Source organism: Schistocerca cancellata, chromosome 2 (genome assembly GCF_023864275.1).
Source record: "Schistocerca cancellata isolate TAMUIC-IGC-003103 chromosome 2, iqSchCanc2.1, whole genome shotgun sequence".
Lineage (NCBI taxonomy): Eukaryota > Metazoa > Arthropoda > Insecta > Orthoptera > Acrididae > Schistocerca > Schistocerca cancellata.
The window spans coordinates 446,616,732-446,631,563 of NC_064627.1; the positions used below are offsets into that span (position 1 = coordinate 446,616,732).

Below are 14,832 nucleotides of genomic sequence, written 5' to 3' on the forward strand. Positions count from 1 at the left end.
AGGTCATATCCATGATAGAAAATTGATGGCCCAATTATCTAACACAATGGGCATCAGACCCCGTTTGGAAATTTTATGCATTATACCATTGCCTCTCCCTCTCAGATGGTTTTACTCCTTGTGTCGTGGTTCCAGTGGCTCAGCAGCAGGAGGTCCTTTGCTTCTTACATCAAGGTCACTAGGGAATATCTTGTACAAATCTGTTGATGTGCTGCCATGTGTCTTGGTCAGGCATTGATCAGGAGGTGGAACACCTGGTTAAGGACTGCCACAAGTGTTCGGGTCAGAAGGCAGAGTCACATGCAATTTTTTCACAATGGCCAGCCCCTGTACACACTTGGGAAAGAGTCCAATCATTGCTGGTCCTTTTTCAGACAAATTCTTGTTATTGGCAATTTGTATTTTTTCTCATTTTTCTTACATTGTTCATTGACTGTCTGTGACAGCAGATGCAACTGGCAAGGCCTGTAGAAGATGTTCTCCATAGAAGGCTTGCCTTGCACCCTAGTTTCACACAATGGTCCTCAGTTTGTAGCTCAGTCTTTCAAAGATATTTTTTTTTTTTTTATAATCAGTGACATTCACTACATCAGATGCCTCCTTTCCATCTGCAGTCCAATCATAAGGCAGAACACCTTTTCTGAACTGAGAGGCTCTCACATTTTTTTAAGCTCTTACAGAATCATGCCATTTGGGGCCAAGATTCCTGCTGAGCTCCTGCTGTCAGTCACAGACATTGCTCAACCTCTTGTTGCTGGGCAAGTGATCCCCAGTGGTGCCAGTTTTGTTGATGTTTGTGCTCAGCATAGCCACTGGTCCCTCTGGGCCAGGGCATTTGGACAGCACCCTCACTGGATTCCAGCCATCATCTACAGCCAGCACAGTTGCTGTGTCTTCACGGTTTACACTGAAGTATGACTAATGGCATGCAGCCAGAACCAGGTACCTTCCTGGAAGGGCCTAGGCCCCCTCCTCAGGTTGTGGGCACAACACCTTGTTCTTTGTTGGCCCTTGCCACACCAAAGGTCAGGCTGGTCAGGTCGTGCCCACCTATCCTGCCAGGCAGGGCTTCATCAGTACCAATGACGGGTTTACTTCTTGCAGTAGGTGCTGACACCACCATCTGCACTGAGCAGTGATGGAAGCCAAGTCTTTATCACTAGAACCTCTTCTCTTCAGTCCTTTGTCACTGCTGCCCAAGCTGATGCCTATTGTCATGGACCCCAGTGTAGTGATGACTTCTGCCCCCTGTTGCTGGTCTCAGCCGCTGGTCACCCCAGGGTCTACGAACAGTGGTGTTGCCTTTATTCCATCACTTTCACCCATACGTGCCAGTGTCTTACAATTTAAAACCTGCTTCCTAAATCTCTGTCTTATCATTATATAATCTATCTGAAACCTTTGAGTATCTCCAGGCCTCTTCCATGTATACAACCTTCTTTTATGATTCTTGAACCTAGTGTTAGCTATGATTAAGTTATGCTCTGTGCAAAATTCTACCAGGCGGCTTCCTCTTTCATTTCTTGCCCCCATTCCATATTCACCTACTACGTTTCCTTCTCTTCCTTTTTGTACTATTAAATTCCAGTCACCCATGACTATTAAATTTTCATCTTCCTTCCCTATCTGAATAATTTCTTTTATCTCATCATACACTTCATCACTCTCTTCGTCATCTGCAGAGCTTCTTGGCATATAAACTTGTACTACTGTGGTAGGCGTGGGCTTCATATCTATCTTGGCCACAATAATGCATTCACTATGCTGTTTGTAGTAGCTTACCCGCACTCCTATTTTTTATTCATTATTATACCTACTCCTGCATTACCCGTATTTGATTTTGTATTTATAACCCTGTATTCACCTGAGAAGAAGTCTTGTTCCTCCTGCCACCGAACTTCACTAATTCCCACTATATCTAATGTGAACCTATCCATTTCCCTTTTTAAATTTTCTAACCTACCTGCCCGATTAAGGGATCTGACAGTCCACGATCCAGTCCGTAGAACGCCAGTTTTCTTTCTCCTTATAAGGACATCCTCTTGAGTAGTCCCCGCCCAGTGATCCAAATGGGGGACTATTTTACCTCCGGAATATTTTACCCAAGAGGACGCCATCATCATTTAACCATACAGTAAAGCTGCATGGCCTTGGGAAAAATTCCGGCTGTAGTTTCCCCTTGCTTTCAGCCGTTCACAGTACCAGCACAGAAAGGCTGTTTTGGTTAGTGTTACACGGCCAGATCAGTCAATCATCCAGACTGTTCCCCCTGCAACTACTGAAAAGGCTACTGCCCCTCTTCAGGAACCACATGTTTGTCTGGCCTCTCAACAGGTACCCCTCCATTGTGGTTGCACCTATGGTACGGCTATCTGTATCGCTGAGGCACGTAAGCCTCCCCACCAATGGCAAGGTCCTTGGTTCATGGGGGGGGGGGGGGGAGAAGATAGTCAGCCTAAAATAGAAACCTTGGTGTTTGGAGTTAGTCATCACACAATTAACAGCACAAATTCCAGCATATGCAAATGCTACTCAGCCTTTTAAATTGGCTTGACTGCCTCTCAGTTATCCGTCAGGATGAATGGCATGGCAGAGGGTGTATACAGGCAACATACAGTATCCTGTTGCAGAGCATGCTGTACAACATGACAGTCATGACCTCAGTGCCTGTTTTGCCACACATACCATTTGGTTCCTTCCCGCAGATGCCAGTTTCTCAGAACTCCGCAAGTGGAAATTAGCACTACAACATGTTCTTGGTTCTCGCCACCCAACTGGCATTAATTTATGTTAATTCCTTCTGTCTCAGCATTTCTTCGCAGTAACTACTCCCATCTTCACTGCATTTTAGTTTATGACATCTTTAATTTTCTGACCTGTCTATTTTTCACTGTTCCCCCTCCCACCTCTGTTACATACAATGCACATAGCTTTTCACTCTCATTAACATGTGCACAATATTTTAGTAGTAATCTCTGTATTGAACATTACCCTGTTTTCCACCTTTAATTCTCAGGTTTTCAGATCTCACTTGGTGCAGTCCCCAACAATCAGTCTTTCCTTCTCATCCCGTCTGGTAAGTCTCCCTTGACTCAGGGTTCTCGGTGATGTTTCTGAACTGTATCCCTTTCCCTAAACCTCTCCAGTCCTTTTCCTTCTTCCCTCTTCCTTCCCCTTCAACTCTTCTGCCAGAAGAAGGAGCCGAAAGTTTGTAAAAGTTAAACGCTTTTGTGTGTACGTGTTCCCCTGCAGCCACTTGGTAAGTAGATTCTGTATCTATCCATTTATATTATGTTATGACCCAATACTCAGTGTCTTAAAGGCTGAAAACATATTGTGGCAAAAACTTGAGGCATAGAGGAAGTGGCAGCCATGCATATGAATCTGTACTTATCCTATTTGTTAATGAAATTGAAGAAAGATTGGATATCAGCCACATTTGGATATGGAGAAGGCATGACTAACCACAGATTAGCATGTTGGAGTAGTTTTCCTAATTTTTGTATGGAATCAAAATAAGTAACCAAAAATAGTCCACAGTGGAGACTTTTTCCATTGTGATGATCCATCTGAGAGGTTAGAGTAAAAGAAACTTCATTATTCACCCTAGAACCTAACTTCATTATTCACCCTAGAACCTTATCAATGCCCTTGAGGTTATTTTATTTTCCCAAAAGTAAAAGAAAGTGGCTATGGTATCCTTATTTTGTCTCCATATTAAATAGTTATGTATATGATTAGAAGAGACATGAAAGTAACTTTCCAGTAAAGTAGAAATTTGCATTACTTTCCCAGAACATTCAGAATGCCTCTCATGAAAGTTCTGAAATTAGTACTGAGAATAAGAAACTATGAGAAAATAAATTCTTGTATTTCCTCTTACTTACACATCTTTTGATTTTGTTTGCAGGATTTCTGGGTGGCATCATAGCTCTAAGTGGGACAGCATTGTCAGCTTTTGCAGTTGATAATGATCCTCTGGGAACAGCTAGAGATTTAGCTACAAAAAATGGCTGCCCGGTATCCCCCATGCTTGCAATGGTACGATGTTTACAAGAACTTCCTGTGGAATCACTTATAAAGGCTGATTCAAACCTTCAGGTACTGCTGTGAAACTTGTATATCTACACTTATAGATAGATCTAAGCTTTCTAAATCATGTAAATTTCACATTTTCTACATTTCCAAATTGTGAGAAACACGAAAAGAGGATTCTTAAACATTCCTCTACATGCTGACAGTAATCTAATTTGTCATAACAGACGTTGTTTGTTATTGTTCAGATGGACAAAAATGCTGGCTGATTTTATAAATGTGCAGCTTCACAGTATACTTTAATCCATAATGCAAGAAAAACTAGTCTTCTTTGTAAAGGATGATTCTTAGTCAACAACACTGGAGCAGGTCCAGGCTTGGCTTGCATGCCAAGGTGGCTAGCCTATTAACAGTCACTATAAGTGAAGCACAGTGCATAGTTTGGTGACTCTGGGCAGCGGAAGTTGTTCAATTATAGCTTGGTAGCCAAATCATAGTGGTGGATCACCCTAACACTCCAGCCTACTGCAGTATCACTGTCAAAAAGAAGCAATTTAGAAAACTTTTATCTTCCACTTAACAAATGTCTTTAACTGAATAATTGACAAAAATGTCACATTCAAAATAGAAAAGAGTGGAAAGTGCTGTAGATTTGTCAAGGACTGATATCAGTATAAAGAATGTCATTGTCATTTTCATTCTTGGTTGGGTTAAAAATAGCATGTAAAATGATTTCAGTAATTTTTTTATAATACCATCATTGCCACTATGTTAAATATTAATCGAAGAGCAACAGCAAATCTTGAAACTTAAGGCTGGATTCTCAGGTGTGCAGAAAGGTTTGTCACAATTGTGAACTGCAGTGTATAGCAGTAAGTCAACTAGGTCAGATGATTGGCTTGCATGGCTTGCATTCAAGTCATCCAAATCAGAAAGAGTATTTAGGGGGCACTAAAAATCAAATAGTTTCAGTCAGTCTAGAAATATCCAACAGCTTCATTTTGTTGTAGATTGTGGACAAAAGCATGCACAAAACACAATAAATTCAGAAGTAGCCTGAGAGTAGGAGGGAAAAGTTTAAGAAAACCAAAAAGGTCTAATTGGTAGGTAGTATTTACAGATAGTGATATTCAAGCTGGCAGGTGAGAAAAAATAATCAAGAGACTAGCATCAAAAAGGAAGTATGAGTGAGCCCATCAACTTCTTGGTTGAAGGAAAATGGAAGTAGTCATGGAAATGGGACAGTACATTGAGGACTATCAGATAACTAGCATATATTAAGCCAAGTGCAGGACTTGATAATGTCATGTGCTATTAAGACTCTTTGGGGAAAGTGTTAATAAAATTACCATATCAGTATATTATAATGACTATTGGGGATGCAGGCAGTTATTTGTAATGCCACTCCATGTATCTTCTCAAAGGAATTACCATTAAACACCAAAGAGATTGACATGAATGTGAACTGAAAGGTATTTGTTAGCAGCGACACAAACTTTTCTCTGATGAGGACTTGTCTTGTGCATCTCCTAGTGGAACTCCAGTAAAGAGAAAAACCATTGCATAGTAGCCCATGAAGCCTTGATGGCATAATTTGTGGTTTTGAAGCTGCTGGATCAAATACACCAAATCTTCATACTGTACTGACATTTTCCTGTGATGGACTGAGTATGGTTATTAGATGTCTTGCTAACTCATGTGTTAATGCTCGAATGTTGCTGATGGTGGAATGGGTTAGTGTACCCTCTTTGAGGTCTTTCAGTAATCCTATGAAATCTGTGATCAAGAGAGTTTAACAAAGGAGTTAGAGCAAAATAAACAGTAAAGGCTTTCAGAAATAATTACAAATGATCCCTCTAACAAACAAATTCGGGGTAATGTCTTTCACTGAAACTGAAACTGAGCCAGTGGGGCTCACTTCCCATGTTTTGGGGAAACCTGCTTTGCACCTTGTCAAGAAGAGGTAGACACTAAAGGGTAGAGGTCTATTAACTATCAGCAGCTCAAACATATGGTGAATAATGCTACCCTTTGGGGAAATGGCAGCGAGAGCTGGGAAGAGGATTGAGAATAAAAGCCTTGCTCACATATTTTCAAAGAAGTTCACAATCTGCGGCATTGTTCCCAGAACATGTTATGGCCCACTGGTTCTTAGTCGAGTGGAAGGCTTGAACCAGAGACTTTGAAGCTTCTGTGACGAGCCAGGCTGTGACTTCCTAGACTCGTGTCATAGGGTTGAGAGTTGTAGGGGCCCCATAAATAAGTCAGATGTGCACTTCACATCAGAGGCAGCTACCCAAATAGCAGACTGTGTGTGAGCTGCACACAAGGATTTTTTAGATTCAGTGACTCTCTATCCAATCAAGGTAATGTTAGCTGTTGAAAACCAGATGTATCATTGTAAGATCGAAAAAAATGCCTCTGGCAGATGAGAGTACCAAAATCCTCATGGTTAACTGTCAAAGCATTCAGAAAAAAAGTACCAGAGTTTGAAATGTGCCTAAAAACACTGAATCTCACATAAAATTAGGCATAAAAAGCTGGTTAAAATCTGAAGTTAACAGTAGTAAGATGTTTGGAGAAAATTTCAGTGTAGACTGAAAGGATAGGGAAACAGGAAATGGAGCTGATGTATTTGTTTCAATAGACAAGAAACTTAAATCTTGAGACAGAAGTTGAAGCTGTAGGTGAGATTGTTTGGGCAAGACTCAGTATCAAGAGCGAGCAAAAAAGTAATTGGGCCCTTTTATCTATCACAAGATTCTCCTCCTGATGTAACTGAAAACTTTAGAGTAAACATCGTATTGCTTGTACATAATTTCCCTAATGATACTGTAATCATTAGAGGAGACTGTAATCATCCAACAATCAGTTGGCATAATTATATTTTTATTAGTGGTGGGTGTGATGAGACATATTGTGAAGCATTAATAAATACCTTCTCTGAAAACTACCTAATTAATTTACTGCACAATAGTGCTTCCAGTTGGAAATTATTAGGATGCTTTCTTCCTCAAATATGACACTACTTCAGCTGGCACCTACTCATCACATGACTACCAGTCACACTTTCATAGATACAGTCACAACGAAATCTCCAAATAGAATAATCTGCACCTCTCAAATATCTGCACTTGGCATGTCTGTCCATGATATAATTTTCATGACGTATTCACTAGAATGCCCTAGAAAGAAACAAAAACTGTCTAGGTACCAAGACTTCAGACGCATAAATTTGTCTGAGGCACAAGAAATAGTCTGGGGAATGACCTCAATTCCCCCATGGACATAAATGAAAAACTTCAGGATTTCACTAACAAATTACTCAATTATATGACAAATATGCTCCAATAAAGGCCAGAAAATTAAAAAGGAAACCTGCAACTTGACTGACTGATGAACTAAAACAGCTCATGAATCTCAGAGATGCTGCACATCGAGTATACAAGATACACCCTAACCTCAAAATCATACTGTATACAAGCAGAAATGAAACATAGTCAGTCAAACAGTGAGAAACCTAAGCTCACGCATGCCCCTATATTAACTGACAATAGATGTAGACCAGCTGTCCTGTGGAAAAATCTCCGTAGTCTCGGATTAGGCAAAATAAAAGTTGCAGAAAATCCCATGGTCCCAGCTGTAGAACTAAACCGATTCTTCACATTATCTACAACTACAATTGAACCGGAAAAAGAAAAAAGAAATCAGAGAGACTTATTGATTACTTCATGGGGTGAACAACTGTAGCAAAGGAAAATTCTATCTACAACACGTCACTTGCAATACAGTCAAGCAAGTCATCATGTGGATTAGATCAGCATCTACTGAACATGATGGCATAATTATCCAGATGATAAAACTTATTATTGATCCACTACTGACCTCTATAACAGACATTTTCAATGATTCCTTAAACACAAGTGTTTTCCTGAGGCCTGGAAACTGGGACTAATTAAGCCACTGCCTAAAAAGGAAATTGACTACCACCCCATCTGCATTCTTCCTGCACTATCAAAAGTCTTAGAATATGTAGTCCATGACCAGTTCGTCAACTACCTAACTAATAACAACCTACTAGATAAATAACAATCAGGTTTCCGTAAACATCGAAGCACAACATCCCCATTGATAAAGGTGACAGGTGACCTGAAACGTACCATGGATAGACAAGAAGCAGCTATCATTTGCTTCTTATATTTCTGCAAAGAATTTGATCAGCAAAGCATTTGATACTGTCAACTTCAACATCTTACTTGCCAAACTTAGTGGTCTAGATTTCTCACCAAGTGCAGTGCAATGGTTTTGCTCATACTTGACGTCTCATCAGCAACGCATCCTGTCCGGGAATATAAAATCACAATGGTGGCAGATAGTTTCAGGTGTTCCCCAGGGCTCAATATTAGGTCCTATACTGTTCTCTCTGTATGTCAATGATGTGTCATCGGTTCTGACCTACTGCAAATATCACATGTATGCTGATGACCTTCAGTTGTATCTAAGTGCAAAACCAATCAGTCTTAAGAAAGCTATTGAAAATTTCAATACTGACCTCAATGTACTATCAAAATGGGCACAGAACGTAGGACTAAAACTCAACCCATCTAAAACCCAAGTGGTACTTGTTGGTCACTCTAAGCTCATTAGTCCAAAACATCGGGAATCTGTATCATCTCTGATCCTCAATGGAATAAATATCAAATTCTCTCCCTCAGCAAAGAGTTTGGGAGTAATAATAGATGAAAATCAAAATTGGACAGAGCACATAACTGCATTGTACAAAAAAGCATCAGCATCCCTTCATGTCCTACAAAAATATAAAAAACTTTTCCCTTTCGATCTGAAAAAGAAATTAGTACAAACGCTTATACTCCCAATCATTGACTACAGCGATATTATCCTACAAGCTCTCCCTCAGGAAAATTCACGGCGTCTGGAACTGGTCATGAATGCTTACGTCTGCTATATCTGTGACATTTGTCTTTTTGACCACATTTGACCAGCTTATGCACAACTGTCCTAGCTGCATGCAGACAAATGCAGAGATTTCCATAACTCTGTCTCATTTACTGTCTTATAAAAGTATACTGTCCCTCATATCTCTCCTCATCCTTAATGCTCATGTCTGAACAATATGGCAGAAACACATGTTCCCATCATAATAAAATCCTCTCTGTTCCAGCTCAGTCACCTTCTCAAAGTCCTTTACAGTAGCAGGAACCCGACTATGGAATAACCTGCCTTGTTATATTAGAGAACTTAAAAACATGTCTGGCTTCAAAAACCAGTTAATGACATGCCTACTTAAGTAACAGTAATGCCTTCCTCTGTACATGAATACACTTCACCCCATTACTTCCTTCTTTCCTACTAGATCTTCATCAGTTCCCAGGTTTTTCTTAACTGATGCAGCCTCCTTAAATCTCCCTTCCCCAAAATATATACCAATATATTAATGTACATCTACACAGTTCTTCATTACTATTGCCAGTTTTTCTCAGGTTTACCATTACTACTTCATTTTTTCTTTTACTGTTATTATTATTGCTTTTATCATATATAGCAGCTGTTGCAAAAATACTGCCAGTATTTACTTTATTAGGTCTTAGTCATTACTCGTTATTCATATTGTCACTAGATTAATCTATTTTTCTTATTTCAAAATACTCTCATGATGTAACTATGATGTGTAAAGTGCTGCATGTGTGGAACACTGGTCTGATGTAAGAGATGGCCTGATGGCCCTAATCTGATCAGTTTAAATAAATAAATAAATAGAACAGACATTATGGAACCTCACTCATGTTGGAAATTTATTAGATTTAATGGCAACAACAGACTTGATGTCTTTGAGAAAGTCCACATACAAACTGGTTTCAGTAACCATGAGGCAGTATAGCAACAATGGATACCAAAACACAAATGGCAACTAAAAGAAGTAAAAAGATTTATATGTTCAGCAACTTAGATAGAGAAACACTAATGTAATACCTCAACAAGAAACCTGAAACTTTTAGCTCAGGGCAGGAGCACATAGAAGAACTACAGCTCAAGTTCAAAAGAATAATTGACCATTCACTGGAAAGATACGTGCTCAGTGGGACCGCTCATAGAGTGGGAGATCCTTCATGGTATATGGACACTGTAAAGAAACTTCTAAAGAAACAGAGACTACAGCATTATAGGTATAAAACAAGGCATAGGGCTATAGACGGAGAGGTGCTGAATGAAACGTGTTTAGCAGTCAAGAGAGCAATGGATGAAGCCTTTAATGATCACCGTAGCACAATATTGTCAAATGGTTCTTCACAAAACCCAAAGAAATTCTAATCACATGTAATGGCTGTGACACCAAAGTTAGTGTTCAACCACTCGTGGACAAGACTGGAACTGAAGTTGAGAGTAGCAAAGTGAAAGCAGAAATGCTTAATTCTGTTTTCAAATTTTCCTTTACAAAGGAAACCCAAGGAGTATTGCTCCAACATAATTCTTGTTCTGCTCAAAGGATGAGTGAAATAGATATTTAATTAGTGTCAGTGGCATTGAGGAAGAGCTGAAATCATTAAAACTGAACAATGTGCCAGGGCTAAATCGAACACCTGTCAGATTCTACACTGAATTTGTGGCTGAATTGGCCTCTCAAACAAAAAACCATGCCCAGTAGGGAAGAAGGTGCATGCCATATCTGTCTACAAGAAGGGTTGTGTTCCATGAAACTACTGTCCAGTATCCTTGATATTCATTTGTTGTGGAATCTTACTACATATTCTGAGCTCAATTGTAATTAGGTATCTCAAACATAACGATATCCTCCATGCCGCCTAGCGAGGCTTTTGAAAACATAGATCAGGTGAAATCCAAATTGCACTGCTCTCGCATTACGCCCTGAAAGCCATGGATCAAGACAGTCAGATAGATGGAATACTTCTATGTTTCCGAAAAGCACTTGACTCAGTCCTCACCTACACTTGTTATCAAAAGTGTGACCATATGAGGTATCAGACAAAGTATATGACTACAATGAGGATTTCTTGATAGGGAGGACACAGCATGTTATCTTGGATGGAAATGAGAACAGCAGGAAAGTTAACATCAGGATTGATGGTTACGAAGTAGATGAAGTTAAGGAATTCTGCTACCTAGAAAGCTAAATAACCAATGATGGATGGAGCAAAGAGGACATCAAAAGCAGACTGGCACTGGCAAAAATGGTATTCCTGGCCAAGAGAAGTCTACTAGTATCAAATATAGGCCGTAATTTGAGGAAGAAATTTCTGAGAATGGGTGTTTGGAACACAGCATTGTATTGAAGTCACCAACACATTTAGAAGTAACCCAAGGGAGGCATGTTGGGTCCCTTTTTGCTCATGTTATACATTAATGATCTTACAAATTATGTTAATAGTAACCTCAGATTTTATGCAGATGATGCAGTGAATTGATGAAGAGATGGAGAGGTTCCTTTGACGAGTCCGTCAGAGAAGATGGAAAAATTTCTGTTTTGAAATGGATTGCCAATCATTCTGTAACAGTAGCATCTACATTCTCTGGCGATTCTCCTACTAATGTAGTGAAAAGATGGGACAGAAAAGCGAAAGGGTTCATTGAAGTACCTCAGCCCAAATGTATCAGTGACTATAACAAATCAATGGGAGGTGTGGATTTTTGTGACAGAATGATTTCCTACTGTCGAACCTCCACACACACGAAGAAGTGGCCTGTAAGAATCTACTTCCATTTCATTGACATGGTAATTGTGAACTTATGGACTCAGTACAAAAAGGATCAGCAGGCACTGGGTGTTGGAAAGAAATCAATCATGGATTTACTAGATTTCAAGATTTAAATTGGTGAATCACTGAGTTCAGCTGCAACTGCCGTGAGACACGACATTTGCTCTTCAGACCCTGAATCTGAATTTTATGATATGGCTTCCACAAAATGTGCAAAAATAGATCAAATTCCAAACAAAGATGTTGGGAATAGTGAGAGCAAACATTTACCTCTTTGTCCAATTACAGACAAAAATAAATGAATGAGATACCAAAACAAGGTCTGCAAAGCTAAAATCAATTTCATATGCTCAGAATGCAATATTTGTGTATAACTAGTGACAGAAAATGTTTCTTTGACTACCATAATTTCAGAAATATCTGTGACAAAACTGTTTGTCTTGTGTCATAATTTTGTAAAACACTGTAAGTAATGTTTCTTAATGCTAAATAAATAATATGAAACTTATACTTGTCTTTTTCCTTGGATGACCATGTATCATCAAAATTTCCCATTGTCCATTCAGCTGGACATAGGAAAATCTCTTCCCAGATGAACAGTAACAAAAAATTACCATTACAATGCTCATTCATGATACCCATATGCAATGCTCTTATAATGAAATATTTGAAAAAATAGAAAAATTTTCTTTGGGACTGAAGAGGTTAACAATACTTGTATACCACATAAAAACAGACTGAAATCAATGACCAGAAAATTCAGTGAATTATCATAAGCTGTTGGAGACGAGAGAGAGGGTGTGGGTGTGTGTGTGTGTGTGTGTGTGTGTGTGTGTGTGTGTGTGTGTGTGGGCGCGCGCGCGCACGCACGCACGCACGTGCACATAGCAATTTGTTATGTAGCTGACATAATAGAGGAATAATTCATGAAGCTTCCAGCAATATTCTTTATACGAATGCTTGATGTAAATGCGAATATTCTTCACTAAAAATTTATTCTCCTGTAAACAGCAAAGTGTTTTCAGATACTACAATAAAATACACAGCATTTATAACTTGTTGATGTTCACTTTTCCTAGGATGCTAGACTTTTAGCAAAGGGACTTATTGCTGGTTTAAAAGGATTACTTGGGCCTGCTCCTGTTGTTGATGGTGCACATGACAACAGGTTTATTCCCAGTTTCCTTCAGGATGAACCACTTAATATTCTCAAGTCTGGAAAATTTCCAAAAATACCACTGCTGACTGGAATTACAAAAGATGAAACATCAACTGCTATACTAGGTATGTAACATTTGCCATTTTTATAACTTTACATTGAAGATAATAAGGAATATGCATCCTGAAACTGATCTTAAAATACAGCTAGTATTGCAAACACTCGTCAGGCATCAGTTTGCCTAATGGGACAGCATTTGATGCTCAACATCTATGTTGTTGGTAATCTTACTGAGATACCTGATATACATGTACTTGCAGTATTTAAGTTGGCATTATAAAAGGTAAAATATCTAAATAAAATCTGATCCTCTCTGAGATATTCTCACTTACATACTTCCATACATCCACATAGCCTGGAGGCACACAGCACATAACACTGATACAAAGTTTATGTTGTAAAATCTTTTGTTAAAATACAAGTATTGGTAATGTAACAGTATAGCAGAAAAAAATTAATCAAAGAATGAACAATGCTTGGTTGATCCCTGGAAAAATTAGCATCAACCAGCCAACCTGAGAATATATAAAACTTTCCTCACAACTTTATATAGTAAGTGGTACATTGCACAGAAGTGTGAAACTCATACCACATTTGCCTCATCAATAGATAAAGTTGCTATATAGTAATTATATTGTATAAAACACATTCTGTTAAGATGTGACATACTGAGATCTTTGTATCATAAGAAGAGCACAGTGATGGTTTCTCTTGGTGTAGGAACAACACGAACAGCATAGCATAGTGCCCTACATTGAAATGTATTAAAATTACTGTCTCTCAACTCAGTGATCATACAGAGGAACACTGAAGTCAGGTTTTCAGCTTCACTGACCACAGTTTTTTGTTAATCAATCTGAACCATTATTTTTCACACTGATTCATGAACCTGTGCCACAACATGTCTCCGAATTTCCCATGAATGTATTCTTAACTGTTTTGTTCTGAGATTTACTTCAGTACCTCAAATTATTACATTGCATGATAATTAGTAAAGTGACACCTCTTTTGCTTGTTTCAGTACACAGAGGAAGAAGTACTACATTGTGTGGTTGTGTTGATCTGCTGGTAGCATGTACAGGATATACATTTTTTTGTGAATGGGTTCAAATTCACTGTAGATTTCTTTAAAAAGCCTATTTTTTAATAAATTCTTTATTTCACTATTTATCAATTAGCTAATTAAAAGCTACATCACAATAAAACTGTTATGCTTGTAACATGTTATTTTCCACATCAGTGTGGGGAAAAATTAACAAATTTAGGAGCTAAGCTCATTGACATACATTGACTGATTGGTTTTTATTTGGTTCAATTTGACTACTTTGTCTACAGGGTGTGTAGTTGTAATATAAGGCAGGTCGGTTTAACCTAATGTCTTAAAATATCAAGCCTACATATTACAATAAAAAAACAACATACCCCAAGTTATTAATATACACCATACTGTAATATTTTCAGTTGATTACAGTACGTATACAGGATGGTCCAGCGATTGTGGCTGGGCAAAATATCTCATGAAATTAGGATCAGACAAAAAAATAAGAAGAACAAATCTGTTCAAGCATGACGGAGGGAAACAGATGGTGCTATGGATGGCCCACTAGATGATGCTGCCATAGGTCAAATTGATAGAAACTGCATTTTTTAAATTTTTATTACATATTCGTATAGTACATAAATGAAAATGAATGTATGATTTGGAACATTTGTTTCACTTTGTAAGAACATTATGAGAAAGGAAGTTGCCATTCACCATATAGTAGAGATGCTAAGTTGCAGATTGGCTCAACAAAAAGACTTCCACAATTAAAGCTTTCGACCATTGGCCTTCATCAACAATAG

General features: G+C 38.6%; 1 protein-coding gene across 1 annotated transcript in view; it reads left to right on the forward strand.

The window, feature by feature from the left end:
- Positions 1-14,832, forward strand: part of LOC126161929 (carboxylesterase 4A) — a 159,334-nt gene that overhangs the window by 80,707 nt on the left and 63,795 nt on the right. Inside the window, exons 5-6 of the mRNA XM_049918103.1 lie at positions 3,911-4,101; positions 12,848-13,052. Coding sequence (XP_049774060.1) covers positions 3,911-4,101; positions 12,848-13,052 — 396 coding nt within the window. The remainder of the gene's footprint in view (positions 1-3,910; positions 4,102-12,847; positions 13,053-14,832) is intronic.